At 41.8% G+C, this 26,713-nt stretch overlaps 1 protein-coding gene across 3 annotated transcripts in view; it reads left to right on the top strand.

Moving 5' to 3' along the window:
* The window catches only part of asic2 (acid-sensing (proton-gated) ion channel 2), a 320,498-nt gene that overhangs the window by 199,224 nt on the left and 94,561 nt on the right, over positions 1-26,713 (top strand). Inside the window, exon 1 of one of the 3 annotated variants that reach the window (XM_071469022.1) lies at positions 15,966-18,073. The exons of the other annotated variants lie outside the window; for them this stretch is intronic. Coding sequence (XP_071325123.1) covers positions 17,381-18,073 — 693 coding nt within the window. The 5' untranslated portion in view covers positions 15,966-17,380. Of the gene's footprint in view, positions 1-15,965; positions 18,074-26,713 lie in introns of those variants that run through there. 3 annotated transcript variants of the gene reach the window in all.

Genomic DNA, 26,713 nt, shown 5'->3' with positions numbered 1-26,713 from the left:
TTGTTGGTACATGCTTTACCTGAGTGACTCAGAAAAGTGCAGCCAGTCTGAGGGTCACTGCGGTCCAAACTGGAGAATGCAGAGGGCCATGAGAAAGAATTACTAAAGGCAGTGAAGTGGTACTTCGTTTGCGCGTCGTGCTTTGATCATCATCGCTGCAGATTTCGGGGGATGTTTCTGTGCTCTGTGTGTTGACAAGTTTGGTGAGGACCCTTTAGGGTATGAACAAACACGCCCACACTTGAGCTCTGCAAGGTCCCAGCTGGAGAAGAGTGCAGGAGTGAGACTGATTAACTTCAAGCTTCAGTTCATCGACACTCACACATGCATCGACACTCGTGTGGTTTCATGTACAGTAACTTGTCCGCAGTCTTTATTTTTGTTCTTTTCCATAATTCATCTTTGTTCCAGCCGGAATGAGTTCGAAAAATACACAGAAGCTAAAGTTGAGTACAAAAGAAAATCCTTCTCCGGCAGCTTTTACACTTAAATGTCTGAAGTGCCATCATGTGTGCTCAAATTGACTTTGAGGGGATTCTTTTGGTTTTTAAACACGGTCTATTGGACCGAGATGAAAGAGCCTGAGCAGGTTAGGAGCTTCCAGTTATTTGATTATTTTGTTTTATGTTATGCCATGTCCAGGAGTGGCACTAAGAATTCTCAGTCGCCCGTCAAGATGTAAAAATGGGCCCCCCCACCACAGCTTAATTTAGCTCCCCTTAAAAGAGTCCCCCTCACCAAATCATTTCTACAAAGTACCTATTTAACAAATTAAGGTTTTTGATGCATTTTCAATTCAAAAATGGAAAAGAGAAAAAGAAAATTAGTTTCAAACATTTTCATGAGGCTGCAGTACACACAGTGTGTTACTATCTACATGCACACAAACCTACAAACTCTACAGACTTTTACAAGCGAGTCATGACATGAGTCATAGTTTCAACGTGCCATCAGTATTCTCCTGCAAAGACAACATCATCACCACCACATTGGCTCAGAAATGAGGCTGCTAAGCTGCAGAGCACTTTGTCACTTGCACCTGGCCACAAAGCGGACTGCAGCTGACAGCTTTCTCTGAGCCCCATGCCTGTGTTCTGTTGTTTAGATGCTGATGAGGTGTCTTTGCTCTTTGAGGCCAATGTTGTGGCATGGTAATGTTTCCAGATCATAGCGTGTTGCTCGCCTGTTACAGATTAGAGTTGTAATGCTTAGATCTGCTGGAGGACCTGCAGTGCTCTGTGCTCCTCAGTGTTAACATGGTCATTTATATCAAACCCGGAGGTACATCCCTCTTCAGAGATAATTATTTCATCCCTGCTTGCAGCAACACAGCCCAGCTACTTCATAATCACTGTACGTTGGAGTTGAAAAGTTATTTTTCAAATGAATGCAGTGACTTAATTGTGTTCTTCATAGTTTCTGACAGTCTGTCTTGCTTAAAAAATGTAGATCAAACCAATAACAAACAACAAAGGAGTAGATGGATGAACAAAAGCAAACTAGTCTGAACATTAGCTTAATTAACTACTCATCTGACACTTACATCAAAAGATCAATCTTTTTTATTACCCTCATGCTGACAACAGCGAAGGCCAGAGGCATTATGTTTTCAGTTTGTCCGTCCCCGTCTTGTGAACATGATATTTCGGTAACAGCTTGAGGTAAAATTCTTCAAATTTGGTGGAAACGTTCTGATTCTGAACAAATTGATTGAGTTTTAGTGCTTATATGACATTTTATATCCAAAAGGTCAAAGCTCTGTGACATCATAATGTTCTGCAAAGCACGTGAGGATGGACAAATCATGAAGCAGTATGGTCTGAAAATATTGTCCCAAATATAAGACAATATTTTTTCCTGGAAGAAAGAACATTTAAAAAAGCCAGACAGTGAGTCACATTATGGGTTGTTTGTTATTGTTCGGCTTGCAAGTTTCTTTAAGTCCATTCATGGTGTTTCTTTTAGCTTTGAAAGTGTATATGAAGTCCAGTTAAACCTACAGGAGCTTCTGACGGCTTGCTTAGCCTGTTTACAACAGAGGAAATCGATTCCTGATGAGTGGCACCGAATTGAAAGTGTCTCCCTACATCGACTGCAGAAACACACCAGGGTCCGAACTTTCTGTCAAGCAGCTAAGAAGTGCTGTCTGAAAAGTGCTGTCATTTTGACAGCATCTAACAGGGGAGTGTGTCACTACATGACTGATTGACAAGCTACAAATACTGCATGTGGGATTTACTATGTTATGCTTTAAAGGAAGTAGTTCATGTTTTGCTTTTGCCTTCACAAAAAACGAGCCTGTGCAAGCAGTTTATGATGATTTTGTGGTTTTTGTTTAAGATAAAAATAAGTGCTTCACTCAAAACTGACCTTTTATATGACATTTTTTTTTTAGCTTTGTTGACATTTACTCAGAGCTGATCTGTTGCTTCTTTTTTGCTGCTCAGTTTTTTCAAATACATGCATGAACATACATGCATGTATTTCAGCTGTTTGCTTAATGAAACGCCTACATACACACCGCCTGTTGATTTCCAACAGTGCTAATACTTCTTTTGCCAGAGGTGTGCACCTGTCTGAGATTAATCAGATTTGCAGCAAAATAAAATCAAGTATCTGCCCGAGCCATGTTGCAATAGTATGTTGTAGATCACAGTTTGGATGAAAGGTCAGTGGAAATGGAGGCCAAGCAACAGATTTCCTGCCTGTTTCTATTTTCAACTTATAAAGGCCATGTGGTGGTGTAGATCTAATGCAGGTAACCTTCAACCAACCTCATTACTGCTATGTCTTGTGCCATCATGTCTGACCTACAATTTGAACAGTATCATCTGTATACCTACGAGTCAAGGCAACAACAGAGGAAAAGGCTGTAGGAAGGGGCAGGAGCAAGTGGAACAAAAAGAAATCAATGTAAAACAACATTTTACATTTTCCTAACATGCATCTCAAAGCGCCGACTCTATCTGTAAATGAGGGCTGTGGTACTTGAGTGTTTGCCTAAGAGCTCGTGATGCTGTTTTCATCAGCTGTATGTTCTATCTCTTAACGCTGTCTGAGGAGACAATGACCAGCGTTTACACACTTATCCAGAAAGCACACACCAGACTTTTTTTTTCTTTTTTTTGTCAAGAGACGTGTGTATACAGAACATGCTTGTATGTGTGTGCTGGTGTGGAGTTGGTATTAATTCTCTGCCCCTTATGGTGTCAGCATGACCTTGTTGGCAAGGATACACCTCCTGCTGGTTGAAATATTTTGTCACCACTGAGGGCCTCCGATGGTGGCTGTGAGTAATGGAGCAGTGGAAAATAAAGTGTGAATTTGAGTGTGTGAACAGAAACTTAACCCTTAGATTCGATGTGGTAATGATTGCTATCAGGGTTCTTTAGGACTGTGCGCCAAACTTTAACAATGTCTGTCCAAGACAAACCTATCAACCCCCATGGAAGGTGGCATCGTGGGCTCTTCAGCGTAACAGCCAAGGCTCCTGCCGTGACACTGACATGATAACCTACAGTAAGTCTCGGTGTAAAACTGATCACGCTGGAGCAGACTGCTTTTCTTGGCCCAAGGAACGAGACTGTTTCCACTGCCACAGAGACTGTTCTCCTGATAAAAACAATCCTTTAGGTCGGCTGTGCAAGCAGCTTATTACAACCTATAGTTAGGTTTTATTGCTAGGCGACCCCTGGTGGCTGTAACATTTGGTTGCGTGTGAGGAACTGTTGCCACCACATTGTGAATGGAGTGTGCTGAAAGAGCTTGCCAGCTCGAGGTTTTCAAGGTGCCTTCGCAGTCAGCATAACAAAGGACCTGGCTGGGCATGATGTGGAGTGCTACATTTTTCTTTCAGGTTCTCTTCCTTTTTACCCCTGCTAGGCCTGGATAGAAACATTCAGCTGATAGGCTCTGGACCTGAAAGAGCTCTTGATGTTTTTTTCAGTTTAATGGACAGATCCCAGGTTAAAGTAGCACTTCTTACTTTCCTTCTGCTAAGCCCACTGGTTGGGACAGAGTAGCTGTCGGGGGTTGTACTGTTATAAGCTATTCACTGAGAGGTAAGATGGTGGAGCATTTCCTGATTGACTCTTCAGGCTATGTGGACCGGTTACCCAGCTGGACAACTTTTAAGTGAGCACAAAAACTGGTTTCGGTGACATAAATTCATCTGTTCGCCAAGGATGAGGGTCTTTCTTTCATAGCGGCACCGAAACAGGTGAGGAACTATATCCTTGTGCGGTAGATGGAACAGTGCCGTTCAACAGATTCTTACTTGTCACACTAACACCATATCTGCCTTCAAGACATTTTCTCAGGTCACCCTCAGCTCACGTTTAAAAGTGACAGCTGCACCAGGGAGAAAAGATGGTGGCCTTGAAACGTGTGACCATTTGATATTAAACACGTTTGCTGTTTAAACAGCAGTGTTTGTATCACGCTTGTAATGAGAGTGGCAACACCTTACTGCGACTCAACTTTCACACAAATCACTTTCAGCAAGGCAGGGGAGTTGTTGGGAGGAAAGTCCCACCCTGGGGAATTCACTGTAATGGGTTTTGTTGCAAAAGGTGTGGGGGGTAAAGTGGCGTCGCCTGAGATTGTCATGGAAGGAGATTGAAGATCACTTTTGTAAACTTCTGTGGTTTCAACCATGTCAGGGGCTGTTTATTCCCCTTTGCACCTCGTATTCTTATTTTCATCTTAATTTTCAATATGTTGCACTGTAAAAGGTTCTCATTTCACCACCAGAGTGGCCCTGAAACCTGACCATAGATTTGTCACGTATGATTCTGCAAATGAAAGGATGGTGATAGTCACGGGCTTTCAAATAAAATGCAAATTGGAAATCTGTTCTTGTCAGTCCCAGCCAGAAGAATAACTTGAGCTCATCTTTAATTCATGGAAGCGTTTACAGTGCTGTGCCAGGGCAATCTTCTTCCTGCACCCCGCTAAAAGCAGATTCCCAGAAGGGTCAACATTTCTGTGGGGAAACAGCTGGACACCAGCCTCCCATTGAACGACTTCCACAGTTCTCATCCTGTTCCCCTTCCTCCCTCCTCGCTGAGAAGCAACCACTCATCATGAGTGTGGGTGTAATTTAATGATGTACACTATTACTGCAGCACAGTCTAGAGATTAGGAAGCTGCAAGAACCTTCCGCTGTTGTGAGGATGATCAGACAGATGCTGACAGAGAATACTTACACCATTCATTTTTACTTTTCACTTTCCTGCCTGTCTGACTGTCTATCATGCCATATTGACTTCAAATTCATTTTTAGCTCCAAATCAAAAGAAACAACTATTTCACTGACTACATATAAATTCAGTTAGTAGGCTGTATGAAGTTTGAGTTTGTATTCAAATACAATCTATTGATACTATTAAACATTTATAAACATAAGCCTTCCTTTAATCGTTCCTTAAAGTATATCCGTCCTCAGTCAAGGAATTTCGCTTAGACAAGGTTTTTGCCACTCACCACTCTTGATTTTGCATTGAGACACATTCTTTTTATGTGCTTGTGTTGAAGTGGGAGTTCAGTACAATGCTAGTTTCTCACTCTGTCTGTTTTGCCTCTCAGTAAACACACCTGTGGCTTTGAATGCAGACTGCAGCTGAAAGTGTGAATGTCTGAAGGATTCATTTGGGGTTCACGTCAATTCATCAAATGGCCAACTGACTTTGGTACATTTCATCTCACTGAGGCCCATAATTCCTGCTTCATTAAAATTGTATTAATAATGAAGTAATCAATGTTTTATGACGCCTGTGGATATTCGGATATGTATTACTTTCCCATTTGATCAAAATTAACAAAGTCTGCTCGATGACATTTACTCTGCCAGACATTGTTCCCTTTGGAGCCTTTCCTGTAAATCTGGAGAATTTGTTGTTCGAAGAGGTTACAGCTCATTACAAAATGATTTATTTTGGGAGCCTGAAACCCAGATGACAAAGCGTGGGACAAAGTGCAGTAAAATTTCCATGGTTACATTTTAACAACAGCTTCATGGCTGCCCCCTCTGTGTTTGCTCACTCGCTTCACCTCAGCACCCTCGTCTGGCCTTGCTCAGCGTTAGCTCAGTGTGCTGCTCTTCCCCCCCTGTATCCTCTGTCTGAACATTTTTTATGTTTCTTTATTAAACAGCAGAGAGTGTTTATTCAGCAGTAGACACTTCATTCATCCGTCTGTCATATCACTGCAGATGGAAAAACTGAATATCTTTTCCACTGCTCGAGTTAGATAAATATGTGTTTGACTCAAAGACATGTTTTTCCACCTGCACCTACATGACAGACTTTATCTGCTCTCTAACTGAATGTGGATGTGGTTTACTCTCTCCTGAAGAACGTAAAGAACACAGCTTATCACACACGGCATACTGATTCCCTTACGTGTCATTATAAAGGCCATTTGTGGTTTTTTACTCACTGTACACTGTGCTAAGCTGTTTCCTAGTGTGCAGACGTGAGCCCGGTGGCTGAGTAGAGTCTTGAAGGTTATACACAGCGCATCTGACTAATGGCCCGGCTCTCTGTACATGCTCATGCTAATCACTTCTCTGATTGATTGTGCTGCTGCGAAGCACTAATAGCATCATTAGCTGGAACTGTTGTGGCAGTCTCAACTCTGAGCTTTCTATTCCCTCATGGAGATTTTATTTAGCCTTTCTTTTATTATTCAGAAAGCTGATCAGGACTGGTTCATTTTAAATCAAATTCATGCTGATTCTCAGTAAAGAATCATAAAACACTTTTTCCATAACATACACATTGGTCCAACTGGAGCTGCTATTTCCCTGGAGACCTTGGGATAAAAGCTATAATAAGAGAAATGATAACAGAAAGAACACAATGACAGGAATACACAGACGTTAACAACTGGATGCTGATTGTATTTAACCACAATCAACATATTTTCAGAATAACTTTGCATAACAAATCTCCATATTGTTCAATTAAATGCACATTAGTGTGATAGCAGTTAGTTATGATGTATAGAAATGAATCATGCAAGAAGTTTGTGTTTCTATTTACTGAACAAAACCCTCTGCATCCATCCAGTGTCGTCCTATAAACGGCACAAAATGGCTTCCCTGACAATCTTCAGATGCAGCAGGAGCTGAGCCTCCCGGTGTAGTCAACAGTAAAGTGATGTCTCACTTGAGCAGTCAGCCGTCTGAGCTGAGAGGATCCACGCGCTGCCCCTTACCAAGTGTTAAATTTGTGTGACAAGAATTTGGCTGATAAGTACTGAGTCTAACAAACATAAGAAGCTTTGAACATAATGGGAGTTTTCATACTTGTTAAAGCTGACAAGCTGCAGCTGTGAGTTCATGAATGCTGTTAGTAGTACAAACGAGAGGGAAGCGATATTTTCATTTTCAGCGATTATTTTCATTTGTGATTAATCTGCCAATTTATTTTCTTGATTAATCGTTCAATAGTTTGGTTTATTAAATCTCAGTAAATGGTGAAAAAACTTTCCAAAGTCCTTAAGTGACGTCTTAAAATTATGTGTTTTGTTTGAGCAAAATGCTGGTCTTCTCTGCAGATCCTCTCAGGCTCTGTCAGATTGGGTGGGGATCATCGGTAGACACCCATCTTTAGGTCTCTCCAGAGATGTTCGACTGGGTTCAAGTCAGGGCTCTCACTGGGCCACTCAAGGGTATTCACAGAGTTGTCCCTAAGCCACTCCTGTGTTGTCTTGGCTTTGTGCTCAGGGCCCAGTCTGAGGTCCTGAGCTTTAGACCAGGTTTTCATTAAGGATATCTCTGCACATTGCTCCATTCAGTGTCCCTGTCCCTGCATGATGCTGCCACCACCATGCTTCACTGTTGGGATGGTACTGGGCAGGTGATGAGCCTTGTTTTCTACAGACACGACGCTTCGAATTGAGCCTTTGTTTCTCACACTGAGGAGTCTTCACTTCACTCTTCACTCTTCACTCTGCCATGAAGCCCAGATCTGTGATGATTGTCTCCCTGGAAATTTCTCCCACAGGATCTCTGGATCTCATCCAGCGTAATCATCGGGTTCTTAGTCACCCCTCTTACCAAGGCCCTTCTTCTTAGATTGGTGAATTATCGGGACCGCTGTGCTCTTGGGAACCGTCAGTGCAACAGAAATTGTTTTTATTCTTCTCCAGATCTGAGCCTCAACACAATCCTGCCTCTGAGCTCTGCAGGTGGTTCCTTCCTCCTCAAGGCTTGGTTTTGATATGCAGTGTCAGCTGTGAGACCTTATATAACACTTAAATTTACTGCAGGTGGACTCCAGTAAAGGTGCGCTAACATCTCACAGACAATCCAGATAAAGTTGAGTCACCTGGGCTTAATTTCAAGTTTCATAGCAAATGGTCTGAATATTTATGTCATCTGATATTTTTAATAGATAAGAAAACATGCAGTTTTTGCTTTGTCATTGTGGTGTTTTGAGTGTAGACTGATAAGGAAGAAAAGATTAATTGAAACTATTTTAGCAGAAGGCTGCAACATAACAAACTGAAAAGGTGAAGAGGTCTAAACACATTGTGAATGCACTGTATTTAAACAATTATCAAAATTGTTGCAGATTAATTTTCTGTTTATTGAAAAATAAATGAATTTGCTAATCATTTCACTTGTAAAATAAATAAATAAATAAAATTAATAACAATGTCATGTCATGATAAACAGACGATGTAGCTGGTTTAGGAAGTCGAGCATCCAGCAAGGCTGAAAACTGAACTAATATGACAGTGAACATAACATTTTCAGCTCCAGTGGGATGCTCACGTGTTCCTTGTCTACTGGATGTGCATGTAGGCAGTCCTTATTGTTATATTTGGTGTTAAAGATGCATAGGTGTTGCTCTGAAACGTCTCTGTTTCATGTTTGAAATGTAGAGTGTGTGGCTCTAGTTTTCAGAGGTCGGTCTGTCGACTGAATCGTGACCAGGTTTTGCAGTGAGCGGATGGCCGGGGGGAGCTGTAAAGGGCAGGAGTGTGTGTGCAGAGTGAGGCTGGGGTGCTGCCAAACTGTCACAGAGTGTTTAGGTAGTGTCAGCTAGGGAAGATTATTAGTTTAACCAGAGCTGATGTTACAATAATAGGGATGGGAATCCAGCTGGATAAACAACACACCAATTTTGGGGTTATCATAACAAAGACAAACTTACTTAAGCACACATTTGAAGTGAGGGATTCATTTAGCCCAGCACCATGCCTTCATTCACACAGCATGTTCCACCTTTTTTTGTTTTTATTAGTTCCTCTTCAAACTTTAAAAGGCCTTCTGCTCTGTCAGCCAGATGTGGGACATGATCCAAAGCAGCTGCTCCCTATTGTGTTTACATCAAAAAAGTTGTGGAAGTTTGATTAAAAAAAAAGTGCAGCAGCATGAACACACAGTATGTTTAGTCCATCAAGTATCAAGAGATGAAAAACTGTGAGAGCAGTTGTATAAAGGATTTTGTAGCTCGGGGGGGGGGGGGGGGGGGGGGGGGGGGGGGTACATTGTGTACAGTGTACAGTGATGTCACTCGAGTCAGTGCCAGTCGGTGCTGAGGACTATTAGTTTTCAAAATGAAAGAAATCTGTTGCCGTGAGTCTGGAAGAAATGAGCTTAACCCAACCTCTGTAGCCCACCGCTCATTTCTGCTTGAGGTTAGCATACAGAGGCATCATTAGCTACTAGCATGTCACACTGACCAAACTCCTAGACCTTAAGTTGCATTGTGGGCAATGTAGGCATTAGGTTAAGGCAATGAAGAAGAGTTTATGGTGCATTCTGCGGCATCAAATTTGGTCTTTTTTTTGCTGAATTCTCAAACTACTTATTCATTACTTTATTATTAACATTTTAAAGAACTCAATTAAGATAAATTCCCATTTGAAAAAATGTTTCCATACCCAAGTCAAACAACATGACCCTCCAAAAAACATGTCAGTGTCACATTTAACAGTTTGTCGTGGTAGTATTGCAGATCAACAGCTGCAGCCTTGAGTGGCCTCCAGGCACCCTCAAGCCAGCAGGGCAGGAGGGAATTTATTTTCACCTCTATTCATTTAGCTGAGAATGAAGTGAATCTGTTATTCATTAGCTGGTGATGAGCTGCTAATCCTCAATTATTTCGCTCTAATTGTTGAGGAAAAGGACAAAGATTTTAGCTTGCGAGCTGAAAAAAATTCTGATTTGAAAAGTGTTGATTTTTGATTGACTCTTTTTAGTATTCTCAGTATGTTTTTTTAAATAAACTTTTTTCATTACCCTCAAGACTGCATATCTTCAACTTCTTAGCTATGTCCTTCTCTCAATCGCAAATCCCCAAAGAGATCATTAAAGCCTCATGTAATTTAATGTAATTTTATCGTAGCTTGACCCTTACCCTACAAGTTGAGCTGTGTTTAGGGAGCTGCTGAGGTCAGCCGCAGGACAGATTGAGGAAATCTCTATTCACCCGCTGTTATTAAAATAAGTCACAAAGTAAAAGTGCTCTTTCCAACACTCCAGTCCCCCTGTGGTTTCATCTTCCCACAGTGAGGGTTTGGTTCCTTTCTGCTGGCGGCAAAATTACAGCTCAGCCGAGCTCACTTAAATGTTTAGTTCTACTCGCGGAAGGTTTTCAGCAATCACCGTCAGTCGTGTCATCTCCTACCCAGACAGAATTGGCAGCGCTGCCGTCTTACAGGTAGAATGAACTCTGTTTTTGTTGTGTGTGTGAGTCAGAGTGTTGGAAACTTTACAGTCATGACAAGTTCACAGGCGAGTACCAAGGGCAACTTCTGTAATCTGATCTGTGATACAACTTCATTTCTGTGAATTTGTCATATTTTCTAGCTCTTCAAGCCGCAGTGGTAGACTTCAGTGGGAGAGGTGACTGAGAAATGTGAACTCCCTGACAGTTAATAAACAGCACACCAAAATCCCCTTTTTATGAAAACAACTCGTCTAGTATTGCTTTACATCCAAGGATAGAAGAGACAAAATAAAAAACAAATATTTATGATTGACAAAAAGGAAGATTACTTTGTACTGTTCAGTCTTACTTGGATGGATTCCTCAGTCTTTGTGATTAGTTTTTGTATTAATTGCTTTAAAAGTAAATTAGTGTACATACCTCGGACCAGAATTACATTTGGTAAAATAACACAAATTCAGAATGGGATGTTCTTATCCTTCGTAGCCTGACTTTGTCCTTAAAACTGCGATGGTCTATATCTATGTCAACAATGAATCAAATGACTCAGTTTAATGTAAATGTAAAAAACCCACTGAGAATTCACCCATGTTCCTCTCAGCAGAATGGAGCATTTTAGCTAAATGCTCTGAGCCAGCAAATGTACTGTTTGCTTCAGTCCTGAAGCTAATTTTAGCTCTAAAAAGCAGCTGTTTTCAGTGAAAAGCTAAACATCCACTTTGCACTCCATGCCCAGCACCAAACAGCAGATAGGCAAAGTTAATTACTAGCTCAGCAAAGTAAAGCACCAGATATAGTCAGTCATAACAACTTTATAGGATGATAATATGTCATTGTTGTGTGTTCCGCTTGTTATGCTGCACACAAGTGGCCAAAGACCAATAATTTAATGCTGCTCTGACGGTACCATCTGGTGTTTTTGAACAGTAGTTGTGCTCTAGAGCAATGTTTGAGTGAGTGTGGCCTTGTTTTTCCACCGATCGACAACTGGTAGCATTAAATAAAAAAATTTAAAAAACAAAGCAACGCACTACCCAAAGCAAGAAATAAGAGGACTGCTAGTTAGCAAACATTGACATAAATAAACAATGCAGATCTTAAAGCATTAATAAAATGGGCTCAGTGTTTTTAGAGGGAGGAAAAGCTTTCAGCAGCTTTATTAGAAGTGTTTTTATGGGAAACACTGAGTGTAAACGTTTTTACAAATGTAAATGTTTATAAGAAAACTCCACAGTGAAAAGAGGGATTGTACCGGTTACAATAAATAAAGAGTATTTTATCACAAAACTTAGGAATGTATTGAGCAGCTTTAACCTTAAACTGCCTACAAGCTCAACACACGCTCTCCCACCGAGGGAAAATGTAGCAGGACATCTCTGCCTGCATCAGCTACATCAAAGAGATTCTTTATGTTCATGCAAAGCCAGGAGTCAGTTTCAGGTTAAAGCTTGGGTAGAAACTTTAACAATGCTGGTGAACAGTGTGCTTTTCTGCATACTTTGATAAACCCACTCGTAGATGAGGTGCTAATGATTGCAGCAGAGCCAGTGTTCTGGTCACAAATGAGCACCGCAGCACAACATGTTCTCATCAGCGACAGCGACTGGAAAGATGATAGACAGGCCCCGGCAAACCTCCCCTGCCTCATCACAAAGGAAACCATCTCTAGATTGTTCTATGAACTCCAACAACTATTAGACGTGATGACGATTAAATGAGCAGCTTCCACGGGACTATCAGTCTTGTGAGTTAATCAGTAGCTGCCCAGGGATTTATCCTGTCTGCTCATTTAAAAACCCATGAGTTCAAGGAGAGGGCGGAAGGTGAAGCTACCTCTCCAATGTAACCTTTTCTCCCCCAGCTGACAAGTGTTACTGCAGTCATATTAGAAATCTCATAAAGCAGAGAAAAGCCATTGATTGCTTTGCCTGCCATCACTGTCATTTTAAATCAAGCTAGGGCTTTGATGAATGGCAACCCGCGGCAAGATACACTGTTTTTATTCACCTCCCTCATCTTTCATCTGCCTGCCAGTGTCATGGCCTCACCTGTGCTTTCGCACACAAGGCCATTGTGGCGCTTCCATCCCCATGAATCACGGACAGCTGTTGCCTTCCTTGTGCAGAACTCGAGTTTTGCACTGTTGTGTCATTAGGTGGTTTTAATCTGGCTTTCTTCGAAACATTCTGGGCTTCATTAACATGAATCTATGAATGTTTAATTGTGGGCTGTATTTACAGGCTGCTCCCTCATGTCCAGTTTATCACTACAGGTCCTTTGATCTCAGACAGCGTTGTTGATGAAAGTGCACAGGAATATTTATAGGAAATGCATGCCATGTCCTTGCAGCTATAGAATGCTGTGTAATAGTGCCTGATTTTTGGGTTGGCTCTATCCCTAATTAATCAGTGATTTCCCTTATGTTTTAGAATTGCAAATTGGATATGTTGAGCCTTTGAGCTGTTCTTTACACTGACTGCATTGCTGGTCTGAGAAACCTTTTTATGGCTCCAAGCTAATTATTCAGCCTGTGGATCCAAGCTCTGGAAGGCTGCCTCTGACTCTAGCTGTAGGCTATATGTGTGTGTGTATGGGTGTGTGTGTGGGTGTGTGTGTGTGTGTGTGTGTGTGTGTGTGTGTGTCACTGTAGAATACAGTAGATGTTAGAGGAAGTAAGTGTACATGCATGCATTTGACATTTCAATACTGAGCTTGTGTGCTTTGTATTTTGGCCGGTTATGCATTATACATGGATGTGTTTTACTCTTTCAGCATTTTCACAGTCTTGGTTTGGCTGTTTGTGAAGGATGGGTCGCATTGCGTGTGTTTATAATGTGAATGCACATGTGCACATGCCGTTTTGGGTTCCTTGGTTAATTTCTTTTGACAGAGTGAAAGGTTTCTTGGGGCTTTATAGCTCCCACGTAAAAAAAAAAGTCTTTTCATCACATATTCAAAGATGAGATCACAGAGAGTTATCAAGCAGTGTTGCTAACATCCATCCAGCCAAACAATGAAGAGCAACATGTGTTCAAATCAAAATAGTGTCAAGCCTGCGCACTGAGTCGATCTTGCAGCAAATTAGGTATTTATCTCATCCTGTGTTGTCACAAAACCGTATAATAATCAGGTTTGCCTCTGTGACTCATGACATATACAGTGCAAGTGCAAAAATGACGATGTCATAATGATTCAGAGCTGCACACACTGACGAAATGTAAAGAAGGAGCTTTACTCTGGATTTAGATCCATATTTTCTGCTTCATTCTGCTTCTTTCTACAGAGACTGAGAGCAGCAGAGGCGAGCTTAAGACATTAAAAAAATGAAAATAAAATTTAAAAAATACCCCTCTTCATCACACAGGGAGAATGTGGTCTCCTTCGGTAAAAGGCAGAAGAAGACTAATAAATGCTAAAGAGTGAAACCTTGAGTGAAACCAAGCATTTAAGCATTGAGCGAATAAGAGCACTTACGTCGGATTGGCTCAGACGCTTTGTGTTTACTTGTATTAATAAAGCCTATGTAACATGATTGTATCAGAGAAACATTGTTTGTTGGCCAATGTGATACTGAAGGATGTGCGAATTAATCTGACACCATTAAAGCAGCAAAACATGGTATGAAATGCGGGTTTCAATATGAAATCAAGTGAAAGAGTATTGTCCTTGCGCAGATTACTTAAGAGTTGCTGTTGCGTGGGTGTTTAATGTGTTTACACAGAACCAATGCAAGACTTAAATACTGCTCTGATCCAAGTTGTAATGAAGATAACATATGAGCAATTGTAATGGCTAGCAATCATTTCTGACCACTTTTCTTCGTGTAATTTTTCTGCTTTTGTACATTAGTTTAAAGATGTTTTGTACATTTTTTGTACAGCTTTCTCTTGAAAAATAATAAATGCTTTACAGTTACATCAACACATGTCACAGTACAGTAAGAGTCTGTCTGTTTTGAGGAAAAATGTCTTTGTTATAAGGACATTTTGAGGTGAGTCTCCAGAGACCAGCATGGACAGTCATGGGAAGAAAAAAAAAAAGTCTTAAATGAATAATTTGTGACCAATTTAGGAAAACAACCAAATATTCAACAGTATTGTTGAATGTTGTAAAACATTGAGCCCACTCAATACTTAACTGTTGCAGTTAATAGCAATGTTGATATTTGAATCAGAAAATTGTTGCCTTCATTTCCTTTTTTGTACATAAACAAAGAAAAATGATATAGATCCATTAAATTTGGTTCTTAAATAATTGTGACCAACAATTTAGTAAGAGGGACATTTTACAGTTGGGTGGGTAAATTAAAATATAAATCAAAAATAACACAGAAAACTGAAAAATTCCAAAGTATATGAGCTTAGATCTGTCAAAATCTACTCATACCTGCCGGGCTTCCTTACTGCTTGGTGTATACTGAAAGTGTCCATCCTTGCAGTGTTAATGTTCATGATGAAAAATACATTTGTTTTAACAACTAAAATCAGCAAAACTGAAATGAGCCACAAAACCGTGACGAAATGTGTTACCGCTTTTTCAACAAACACAGCCTAATTTGACAAGACGAGACAAAACCTGCAGGCATGGTAACTGCACTTGTCAAAATGGTAACAAGCTTCAAAAATGCTCAGAAGACAACCAGCACTTACAATTAGAGGAAAATTGAAAGTGGTGCTAAAAGATACTGACACGAAAACTGGATTAAAAATCAAATTTGTCTGAAACAAATACTCTTTGTCAAAGGTGTCAAACTTAATACTACATTTTTGCCTAGAGAAACAAAATTTTCATCAATGCATGGATGAAAAACCATACGTCTGAATGTTGTCCTTAATTTATAATAATACCCCCACCCCCTTTTATTCACATGCAGTATATCCCAGACAAATGTCAAGTCTCATTATGGTGATAAAAAAGTTTAAGACACAAAATTGGACTCAAGTTGAAAGTACAGTGGAGAGCTGGTGTCGAGCTGTTCTCTTCTCATACATGCACCCAGCAGTTTCTCATTGCACTGTAGCGCTGTGGCTTGGCAGCAGCAGCAGCAGACATACGGAGGGGGGGCAAAGGACGGTGCGAGTTAGCACAGAGAGAGACAGGCGCTCTCATCAGTGACGGGCTCACCGGCTGCATGGACAGAGCTGTGGCGCAGGAGGAGGAGGAGAGGAGGTGCAGCGGGAGGACAAGCTGCCTGTAAAAGCGGCGCAAAACGCGAGAGACCACGAGAGAGGGAGGGAGGGAGGGAGGGAGGGGGGGGGGGGGCGGAGAGAGATCTCTGAGGGGAAAGAAGTCATTCGGAGCAGGCAGAGGGAGAAAGCTGGATGAAACTGGCAAGGACACAGGGGGAGGAAAGCGCACAGAGAAGCCTGCCCTGACGGAGGAGAGAAGCGAGGGAGTGCGTGCACAAAGTGGAAAAGAAGAAGAGGAGGAGGAGGAGGAAGAGGAGAGGGAGCCCGACAGGAGGTCGAGCTTATGAGGGCTGACTGACAACAAAGCGAAAAGAGGAGGAGCATGAGGGCAAGGGATGGATCTGATTTGGAGAGAGTATTTTTAGAAGGAGGAGTGGAGACATGAGAGAAATATTGAGATTAGAGATGCTGTCTTTGAGTGCTGGTGAAAGAAACTAGGGAGGAAGACAAGAAGAAGAAGAAGAGAGAATAACAGGAGACAGAAAAAGGGGGGGAGGAGATGTTGAGATCAGAGTGTGACAGAACAGATTATCTCTGGTCTGGTTTCCCGCAGGAAACCGCTGAGAGTGTGTGTGCGCGAGTGCCTCCTTCTCCATGTGAAAGTGTATTGTAGCATGTTCCTCACTGTGGCTGCGGTGCTGAGGAGCAGGTCTGCTACAGGATGAAGCTGCCCCGTGGTTACCCGCAGGAGCTAATAACACTGTTTAAAGTCGAGCCGGGGGAGAGCACACCATTGACATCACGAGGAAGTCAAGGCATCAAAAGTGAGACGGCAAAGTGGAACAGAAAGCAAATGAGCATGGGAGACTTTTGTGAATTCAATTAAAGCTCGCATTTAATAGTGACAAGGAACTGATTGCTGCCTCTGGCTGGCGAATGCCTCTGCAAGACAGTGAAGCCAAAAAACACACACGTAACTCAGAAGAAGAAAAACCACAGCGCTGGAACAAGGCAGGCTCTCTACTGACAGACCGCACCGCACCGACCCATTCCTTCCACTGTCATCTCATTATTTTAATTACCTTCCTTTCTTTCATTTTTTATTTTTTCATCCTCTCTGCTTAGCCCTTGGTATTTTGTATTCTATCCTCCTCTCTCTCTCTCTCTTCCCCTCCCTTTTCCTCTTGCCTTCGCTCTCTCTGTCTCATCCTCTCTTGTTCACTGTCACACTAACTGTGGTGGATGCTGGAGTCGCTCATGTAGAAGCCACCTTGCTTGGAGCACATTTGCCTAGCTGATTTTTTTTTCTTCCTCCCCTGCTGAGTTGGATGATTGGAGCACACTCAGACCAAGAGAGCAGGAGAGATGACCAACAAGTAGCTGTTCATCAGAGCTCCTGCACCACCAGGAGAAGACGATTTCTAAACACACTGCTTTCTGCGAGGGTACTTCTACTTGTGAGTACAGCACAGTATATTGAGTTAAGACTGCATGGGTCATTAGAATTTGTAAGCCCAAACACATATCCAGGTGTGGATTACAGTAGTGGATTTATCCTGGAGCTACATGTGGGCCCCAGCCCCTGAGGCCTGGCTGGGAAATGAAGCCTTTCCCGCGGCTGTAGGAGCGCTGTGGGCAGCTATGGCCCTTGAGGGGCGCTGTCTCCGGCGGGGATCTCCAGCCATGATCAGAAAGAGCTGTCAGCGGCGTCCTACAAAGCCAACTCTGGCTCGGGTCACTTCTACTCTGCTGTCAAGGACACGCCTGCACGGCCTGAGGCATGTTTGTGTCCCTGGTGGCTCAGTTGGCCGCAGGGCCTTCTGGCTGCTGGCCCTCTGTACCTCCCTGGGGCTGCTTTTATCCTGGTCCTCTAACCGCCTGCTCCACTGGCTTTCTTTCCCAACATACACACGGGTCCACACTGAGTGGGCCAAAGAACTGGCCTTCCCCACAGTTACTATCTGTAACAACAACCCCATCCGCCTCTACAAGCTCACCAAGAGCGACTTGTATTTCGCCGGCCACTGGTTGGGCCTGCTGCTGGCTAACCGGACAGTGAGGCCCATGGTTCTGGACTTGCTTCAGGAAGACCGTCGGGCCTGGTTCAGTAAGCTCTCGGACTTCAGGCTCTTTCTGCCTCCCAGAAACTTTGAGGGAACCAACCTGGAGTTTATGGACAGACTGAGCCACCAACTTGATGACATGCTTCTCTCGTGCAAATACAGAGGAGAGCCCTGCGGAGCTCACAACTTCTCGTCTGTAAGTCCAACTTACTTTTTTTCGTCTAAAAGCATTACGCCAACTCTGCCAACACTCCAGTTCCTCTGCTTGTATTTTAATCTCTTAACACGTTGTTTTTACTGTCAATTATCCCAGTGTAAGCATCAACTGCAGTGTAAAAGTTGCAAATATTTGCATCATGCAGAAACAACATACTGCTTCGTTTTATTATATTTTAGTGGGGTATTTTCCTGTGCTGTGTCTGCTTTAATGGCTAAGTTATATGGCTGTAAAAGCAATTGTAAAATACAGTATAAAGGCTTTCATAACTTCCTGTTATAGCTGACTGTTGCTAACCCTCAGTAGCTCTGTTACTGCATAGAGTAATTATTAAATCACCACTAAAGCTCTTGTTAAATGAATGCTGGTGTAACACAGTCTGAAAGCTTTTGCTGAGTAAAAACAAAAACAGTTTGGAATATGGTAAGAACATCATTGTCATAACACAATATCATGGGTGAAATGGGTTATATATGAGCTGGTGGCTAGGCATAACTACCAACTCCCCATATCAAAAAGTTTCTCTTAAAGCACTGTGCTACCCCCCAGAGGAGTTTTCTGCCTCTGTGTCTGATCGCTCTCATAACTGTCTTCTTTTCTGTGTGGGTGGTTGTGGGTTTGGGGATTTGTGTGCCCACTCTTCATTGTGCACACCCTTGGCGCACCAGTACCGTGGCAGATGTTTTCTCTGCGGTAAAGCAGAAGCTCACACTGTCTTTTAAACTTTTTCTTTTTGTTATCTCATTTGTGTTTTTTCTGCTCCTTCTACTGTGGCTTCAGTCAGAGACTGACTGGAGGGGAAATGAGAAATGCCAGATAAGTACCTGTGTGCAAAGGTTGCGCACGGTGGTTTGTGTATCATTTGTTTGCTCTGTTTGTGTTGCTGCTGTGCAGTTTGTTGCAAATTACATTTATTAAAATGTTCATCAAACCCTACTTTTGATAATATTTACAGACACTTTGTTCAGTATTGACCAGTCATTTGATTTACATTGTTAGTTGTTGCCTTCATTGTTAGCGGTGGAGTCTGTCATTTCTGCAATGGATTCAAATTGCTAATCAATGCATGATGAATGCGTACGAGTCCTTAAAGGAGAACTCTATGGATTTTACACATCAAAGTCTGTTTGCAGGTCTTGGGGAGAACCACTGCACATGTGAAAAAAGTTGCGTGAAGAGAAAGCTGTGTGAAGTCCGATAAAATGCCTTGAGATGCTGACTCACGTGATGTCACTTGAGTCACTCTCGGTAAGGGCTGAGCATTATAAGTTTGCAAATTGGAAAAAGAAAATCTGGGCGGTGTGGCGTTAGAAAGAAGTGAGCTCAGGAGACCCCTATAACCCACTCCTCATCCACACTCAAGGCTAGTGCCTCTGGGCTACATTAGCTGCTACTAGCATAACAATATGAATCTCTGAGCACATTAAAAATGGTCAATCAGTTGTGTTGTGGATAATGTAAACACCAGGTTTTGACAAGGACAAGGAAAGTGTGGAATAAAAAAGACTGTCTTGTTCTGCTGCATCGATTTTGATCCTTCTTTTTAAACTGTCCACTATGAGACCGTCAGTGTCACAGCAGCTAAAACGGTGGAGTACTCTTTTAATGCAGAATACATTTGATCATGAGCTCAGCATTACTTTGTCAAACAACATGATTTACTCTTCTCCACTCACAATGAACAGTTGGTTCGTCTGTGCTGTAAACCGATATGAGCTCTTCATCTCAGTGCAAGTTTGCTCTTTCGAGTGGTTATTGCGCATCTTTTTCAACGGAACCTGTGCCATTACTTGGAGCAACCACAGGTGTCACCAAATCAAGCAGAACAGAAATCTGGAGGGTTATAACTCTAACACTCCCTCACCCCCACACACCAATAATGTCAGACTGGCAGGGGCGTCATTAAGAGATCAAAAGAAAAGTCTGTTCTAATCCACCGTTTCATAAGGGGAAGTGATAGCTACAAGCTCAAAGACTGTGGCACTGAAAACAGCACAGGCTGCGTTTATTTTTCTCTTTTTGCCCGTTCTCTTTTTTCTTCATGGACTTGAAATGCATAAACAGAAAAATCGCTCCATTTTGAGAATGAAGTGAACAAGGCGGAGAAGAATTGCATCGGTTTTTGTTGTCTTTTATCAAATCAAGGTTTTTTTTATTGAGTTTAACCTCTCGAATGCCCAGAATATCATGCAGTGCAACGTGCAATGAAAATCTAAACTAGTATTTGCCATTTGAAGGCAGCATGATTACAATGCTGACAAGTCAGCACTCACCCAAGCATAAAAGAACCCTTTTTTTTTTTTTTTAATAAATAAATGCAGTGCATACTGGTGTTTCTTATTAGTCTTAGTCTTACAAGCTCATGGTCAGCAGTTGGTGATGCTTACATGATTTTTTTCAAACTTATTATTTCCATTAGTTTTTTTCAGCTGGTGCTGCTCTTTTTGTCCACTAAGTTTTGTCCCTTTGGTTTTTCCTAGTCAGACACAGGACAAGACTCATCAGCCCACCGCTGTGCTAATGATGTCCTTGACCAGAACCATGCCCTCAAGGCAGTATCAATTAACTGTGTTTTGATGCAGACAGTCATTTCAGTGCAGAGAGAGAGAGCAAGATATTCCTTCTCTGTTGAATTTACATGTCAGTTTTGTGGAAAAGTTGGAAAGGTTAGTTGATGTGACCGATTTATTGCCTCATTATTCACAGGTCAGGTTTTATGTCAAGGTAATGCATTCCTGATTTGCTGTCGTAATGAGTGCTACCAATGTGAGGCTTTTATTTTGAAATGAGTTTGAGCATGTGAGCTGTTCATGTACATTTCAGTGTCGTAGCAGTTTTCCCACGCTGAATGATTTTCTGGGATTTCATATGTCTGATCATTGTGCGAGTATGAGTCAGGCTGCTACTGATGGAGGGAAAATTGTCCTCTGAGACCAACTACTGTGCAAACTTTAAACAACGGCTCTTTACAATCTCTCTGAAATTTCAGTGATTGTCGTTTTTAGAGGGGGTGAAGAACGAGCGGCAGCCCCACTCCAGATTCAGTACCGTACAGTCTCACCAGTTTTGATCTCAACCTCTCTGAGACCAGTCCTGCTTATGTATTAGCTCATGCAATCCTAAAATGTGTTTCTATAGTATCAACTTTGGTTGGTACATGGACAGTATGTTGGATGTCGGCAGCTTTACTCTGCAGATCAGAGCCACATTGATGCCCCAGGCCTGCCTTCTTTCTCATCTTGTTCTACCTCATAGGGGGCCTCATGCCGTTAACGGGCCCTCAGTGGTTTGCTAATCTCATTAGCCTGCTGCTGCTAGCCAGCAAAGACTCCCTTAGGCCTATTCATTATCACTGCATTTAGAGCACTGTCACTCTAAGACTGAAAAGGATGCAACAACTACAAGAACCAGATTAAAGATGGGGTAAGGAACACATGCGCATAGACTTGTGAGTAAATAAACACTGCAGTCCTTGAATTGTCTGTGTACAGAGATGTATGCCTGCATGCATGATTGTCTTGGAGAATAAGTGAGAAATTATCCAGTTTTAATAGAGGCTGGTTATTACAGGCTGAGGAGTACGGAGGATGCTTTGAACTGCCAAGCACCGGGTGGTTTGAGGGCAGTGGAAGAGAAAGGTACAGCTAGAGGTTGGGAGTGAGAGATGCTTCAGAGAAAAGGCATCTGCTTCATTGGTCTGGTTGGGAATACAAATGGGTCCCATAATTCTGGCCAGCCTCCTACAGAAGCAGGAACTCAAGTGCTGAATCTACTGTCTCACAGTGAATAGGAACTAGAGGAAGGCTGGCTAATCAATAAATCTATTAGCTTTGTGCAGTAGTTTATGGTGGTCTATTTTGCTCCCACATTTCTAGTGCTGATATACTCTCAGCCACCCCGCAGATAGCCCCAATTTAACAGTGGAGGGAGGACAGAGCTGGAGAAACACACCAAAGGCCAAACTGTTTCAACCATCCATGTTAAAATGTAAGTGATATCTTATCAAACCACAGCTAGCTAAGCCTCTTTCTATGTGGAGAAGATGCATATCTCCACCTACCTTTTCAGAGCCCTATCCAGGACGAGATAACTGCGCCTGCAATGACAAATTAAACAGTGCTCAGAGTTGGAGGCACCTAATCACACTCCAGGCATGGGAGGAAAAAATGGCGAAGCTCTTTGCTTGGCCACTGTAATGCATCAACTGTATCTCCAGAGAAATCTCATAACTGCAGAGGCACAATAATGCTGCACCACACTCAAGTGTTTGGCTTCAACACGTTTGTTCAGATATGTTTTCAAATTGTGAATAATAACACCGTGTGTTAGGTTTAGTGTTATTAATGTTTGGACTTTTATTAAAGCTGCTGCAATCGCTTTTTATATCAACAGTGGATACGTGTATGTGAAAGGAATAGGTTCAGTTGATGAATTATCACCTGACTGCGCAGTTTCCCTCAGCTCTGCAAAGTGTTTTAGGGTCTTTTGGCTAATTGTTTTGGTTTACAGCCCACAGCCTTACTGTTCTGCTTCACTCTCAGCAATTTTGAAGCTCTAAAACCCCCCTTTAGTGGAGCATTCAGCAACAAAACAGATAGTTTCCCCAGGAGTGAAACGGATATTGACTATTGGACTGGAAGTGGTCAGAAACCCAACTCCAAATATATGCTAATGTTGTTCTGTCTCTGCCAGATGTGTAAAAAAGCAAGCTGTGCAAGTTAATATGGCTTAGAGGTTCATCACATCAACCCAAGAGGCAATCTGTGTAGGCAGAAATATATTAATACAGTGAAATTTAACTGGAAGGTTAGTTGAATTCAAACTAAACTCAGTTTGTTTAAATACAAGGGTGCAGATAAAAAAAAAATGTTTTCTCTGTTGTTGAATTTACCATCACAAAATCTCCTGTGATCATTTAAGCAACCTTGCCCTTGAAATACACAGCTTATTATTTGTTTTGTGTTTTAGCAATAGCCTGCTCAGCTGTGCACTGTGGGATACAGCCCTGTGCTGTGGGATAACATCACTTCATATTACCTAAAGATCGGTAAAGGCCGGCTTCATGAGAGGGTAGCTTTGCAATCCAACTCTAGAAATGTCCCCACTGTGAAACCAATAAAGCTTTATCTCATCTAAAAGGTCAATTGATTAAAATGCCGCTCTCTGCTCTATAAGATATGTATATGGAACAAGCTGCAAAAGAAAGGTGCATGGACATTATAGATTTTTCCTGTTTTGTTAATTTAGCAGATGTACTGTACACCTCTCATGGTCTTATTTTCAGCTACACCTTCTATTTTCATTTTGCAGCTATAAGTATTTGCAGTTATATTGTCAGTGCTTTGGGGAAAACTCAAAAATCTACTCTACCTGTTGACTCTCTCCATCTTATGTTCCACATCAACTCTATGAACACAATGAGGAGACTGATTGAGGCTTATTCACAGAGGCCCCCGTGAAGTCATCCACAAAGCCTGGTCAATCACCACTGAGTCTGGAGGTGCTGCTGATTGAGTTTTAAGCACATCCAGGTAATAATGCGGGTCTCCTCTGCTATCGTTTGTTATTGACCTTTTCAGTAGAATTCTCTAAAGCAAGGCCATAATCTATTGATCTGGCTGGAAATAAACAAGAGAGGGAGTTGTGTGGAAGCTGCAGCTCAAACCATAGCAATCTCATTAACACAAGTGGCCCTGCACTTACCACGCCCCACACCCCCTATCTCATTTCCCTCTTCAGAATAAATGGCTCGAGTGGGTTCATGAGCTCCAACTTCCAGCTTATATCAAAAACCATAACAGTGCTGTATCTTACTGTCAATGACCATGGTGCTGGTCATTGATATGCCACACCAAGTGGAGGAAGCCAGCATCCAATAGTTGTGTGACAGCATGCCATGGGCCATAGCGAACAGTCACCTTAATATCCTGGTGTAATGCAAGCCTTGAATACAGATGAAAAGATTATACATGGTTAGTATTCATAAGGTCACGTCGATGCATAAACCCCAGGACTCGTAAAAGGTTAGTGTTTGAAATAGAAAACTAATGGATGCTGTTCTCCTCCATGAATACCATTAGCTGAAGCTGTGTCCAATCTCCACCTGCACCTTATGAGGGACACACAAGTTACAATAATGTAAAAAAAAAAAAAAAAGAATTGTGTGTTGTTGAGTTGATGCGAATGATGACAGGTTATAGAAGCAGTTACTGCAGTGTTTGAACAGCGTGTGCGTACGGCTTGATTGACTTGACCCGTCGCAAAATACACTGTTTTTCCTTTCAGCTCATCTCCCTCACACACACACACACACACACACACACACACACACACACACACTCTGTATGGAAGATATGCATCCTATTACACCCTCGATGCAAATCTATTTTTACTCTTAGGACCTTCGGGCAACAAACACCCACTTGAAGAAATGTCTTTGTATTGTGAGGATCTGAGGGGGGCAAGAAGGTAAATGCTAATGGGCAAAATAAAAGAAACCGCCTTCAGTACGGTACAACAGATCAAACACTAACAATAAAACATTCCCTGAAATGACCCTATAGTTACATCAACCAAAGCCTGTATATAATTATGTACACAAAGTCAACAAAAACTCCAACATAACAATCTTCACAAAGGTACGATTTGTTGCAGGGTGCTTGTCGTCGATTGCATTACATTGCACAGCTGTTAAACTCACCTTCACTTGTCCTTGGAAGTGTAAAATAAAATGCAGTCAAGACGTTCACAGAGACAGTTCAGTTTTCTCAGAGTCCTTGGAGCTCTCCTCACAGTGAAACATATCAACAGCATTGCTACACCACAGGTGGTATGTGACTGTGACCAGCCTGCTGTCAACTAATTGTGCGAATGATAATATTATAACATACTTCTACATGTCAGCTTCTGCCAACCTGGTCACCATCTATACTGTAAAACTTAATAACGTTAATTAAACTCATTAACTCAGTAAGAAACATCTCAGAACTTATTTTCATGTATCCACTTGTCACTTCAAATTATGAGTTGACCAAATATCCACCTTATCATTTACCTATCTTATATCAACAATTTTAACTTATTAGCACCTAATAACAATACATCCAATATGACATGAATACAGAATAAGATCCTTCCTTTTAGCCTAATGTTAATCAAATTACTCAGTGAAAGCTTTTAATAATTTAATAATGTGTCTCAGATTAAGCTTTGTCTGATAAAGCAAACCACGATGATGTAGGTTTTTACTTCAACAACTGCGTCTTAGTCTTTCTTTATAATTCACTTCAGCCGGAGGTGTCATAGACATAGATCAGCCCTGATACTGATGTAAGGGTAGCTGCTAATGGTACAGAAAAATATGCACTGATTATGCAGATCTATTTCTGCAAGATCAATCTCTTCATTAAAATCATGGAAATGAGCTATTAATATGTCCTGTTTGCATTATACCCATGAATGTGCAGACAAGCACTGGAATATTTTGATACTGAAGGAAACTTTAAAAGTTGGCGATCTGATTCTCTAGGGAGTTTTTATAGACATGTATTTGCAGTGGATATTGCAGATCATGATATCCTCAGGAGGTATAGGACACTGAATTAAAAAATGTGTGAATCATGTATGTGTATTTGGATTTCACTGAGTTATGACCCAGAGATGCAATTTTTGACACAAATTGCAGCTATTAAGGTAATAATGTCTTAAAGTAGCTTAACTGCCTTCATGAGCTGTGTGTCACATCCACAGCTGCTGTTGATCAGAGGGCCAAACTACATTAACTAACTTCCTGTCGTTTTTAGAAGAAAACAGGCACCTGGCTGTTTAACCTCCTACAGTATCTTTGCCTCATATCTCACCCTCTCCCTCTCAGCTTGAAAACACCTGCTCCAATTTATTTTAAATTCAGTCAATTTCACTCAGTGACTGTTACATTAGAATAAACTGAACGACATCCCGGTTCTGATTATCTTATTTTTGTATTTTTTTTTAAATATATATATTTATTATTTCTAAATTACAACAGGTTACTGTTTTTTCAGAGTGTAGTGATCACAGCACTGCAGGGTTTCTGCTAGAAAAGATATTAGACTTGGGGCTTTGATGGGGTGGGTGTAGTCCAAGCCCAGCACGGAGTACACTGGCAGAAAGTCTGCACTGTTTGTCTCTGCCTTGTCGAGAAACACTGGTGCCACTTTTCAGTTTATATGAACATGAGTGGACAATGGTTTCTACTTGAACACCACATTATGAACCTCTGCTTTTGTTAAAAGAGTTGAAATGTATTTGGATGGTCATTAATACCCTGTGTATGTGAGAAGCTCTGCACCCTCACATCAACAACCTGTTAATGCTCGGAGTGAACAGGGACAGGGAGCAGTGGCTCCGGCGACAGGACTTGTTTGACGGATCAGTCTCCAGCAGGTGTGGCACTGACACTAATATGAGCTTCCCAGCGTGTGATGGTGGCTCTGTCTGGCTCTCCTCATAGGTGTCCCTAATCATGTGGCAGGGCAGCAATCAGCCCACAGCCATAAACACACACTCACACAAAATGATTTCGCCATTTTCTGCAACACATGATTTCTTTGTTACAGGAGCCCCTTTGCTAAACTTCAG

The sequence above is a fragment of the Trachinotus anak genome, unplaced genomic scaffold (genome assembly GCF_046630095.1).
Source record: "Trachinotus anak isolate AG129_WGS33_773 ecotype Australia unplaced genomic scaffold, CSIRO_AGI_Tana_v1 ptg000003l, whole genome shotgun sequence".
Taxonomy (NCBI): domain Eukaryota; kingdom Metazoa; phylum Chordata; class Actinopteri; order Carangiformes; family Carangidae; genus Trachinotus; species Trachinotus anak.
The sequence above is the reverse complement of the archived record's forward strand: the minus strand, read 5'-3'. Positions and strand labels throughout refer to the sequence as shown.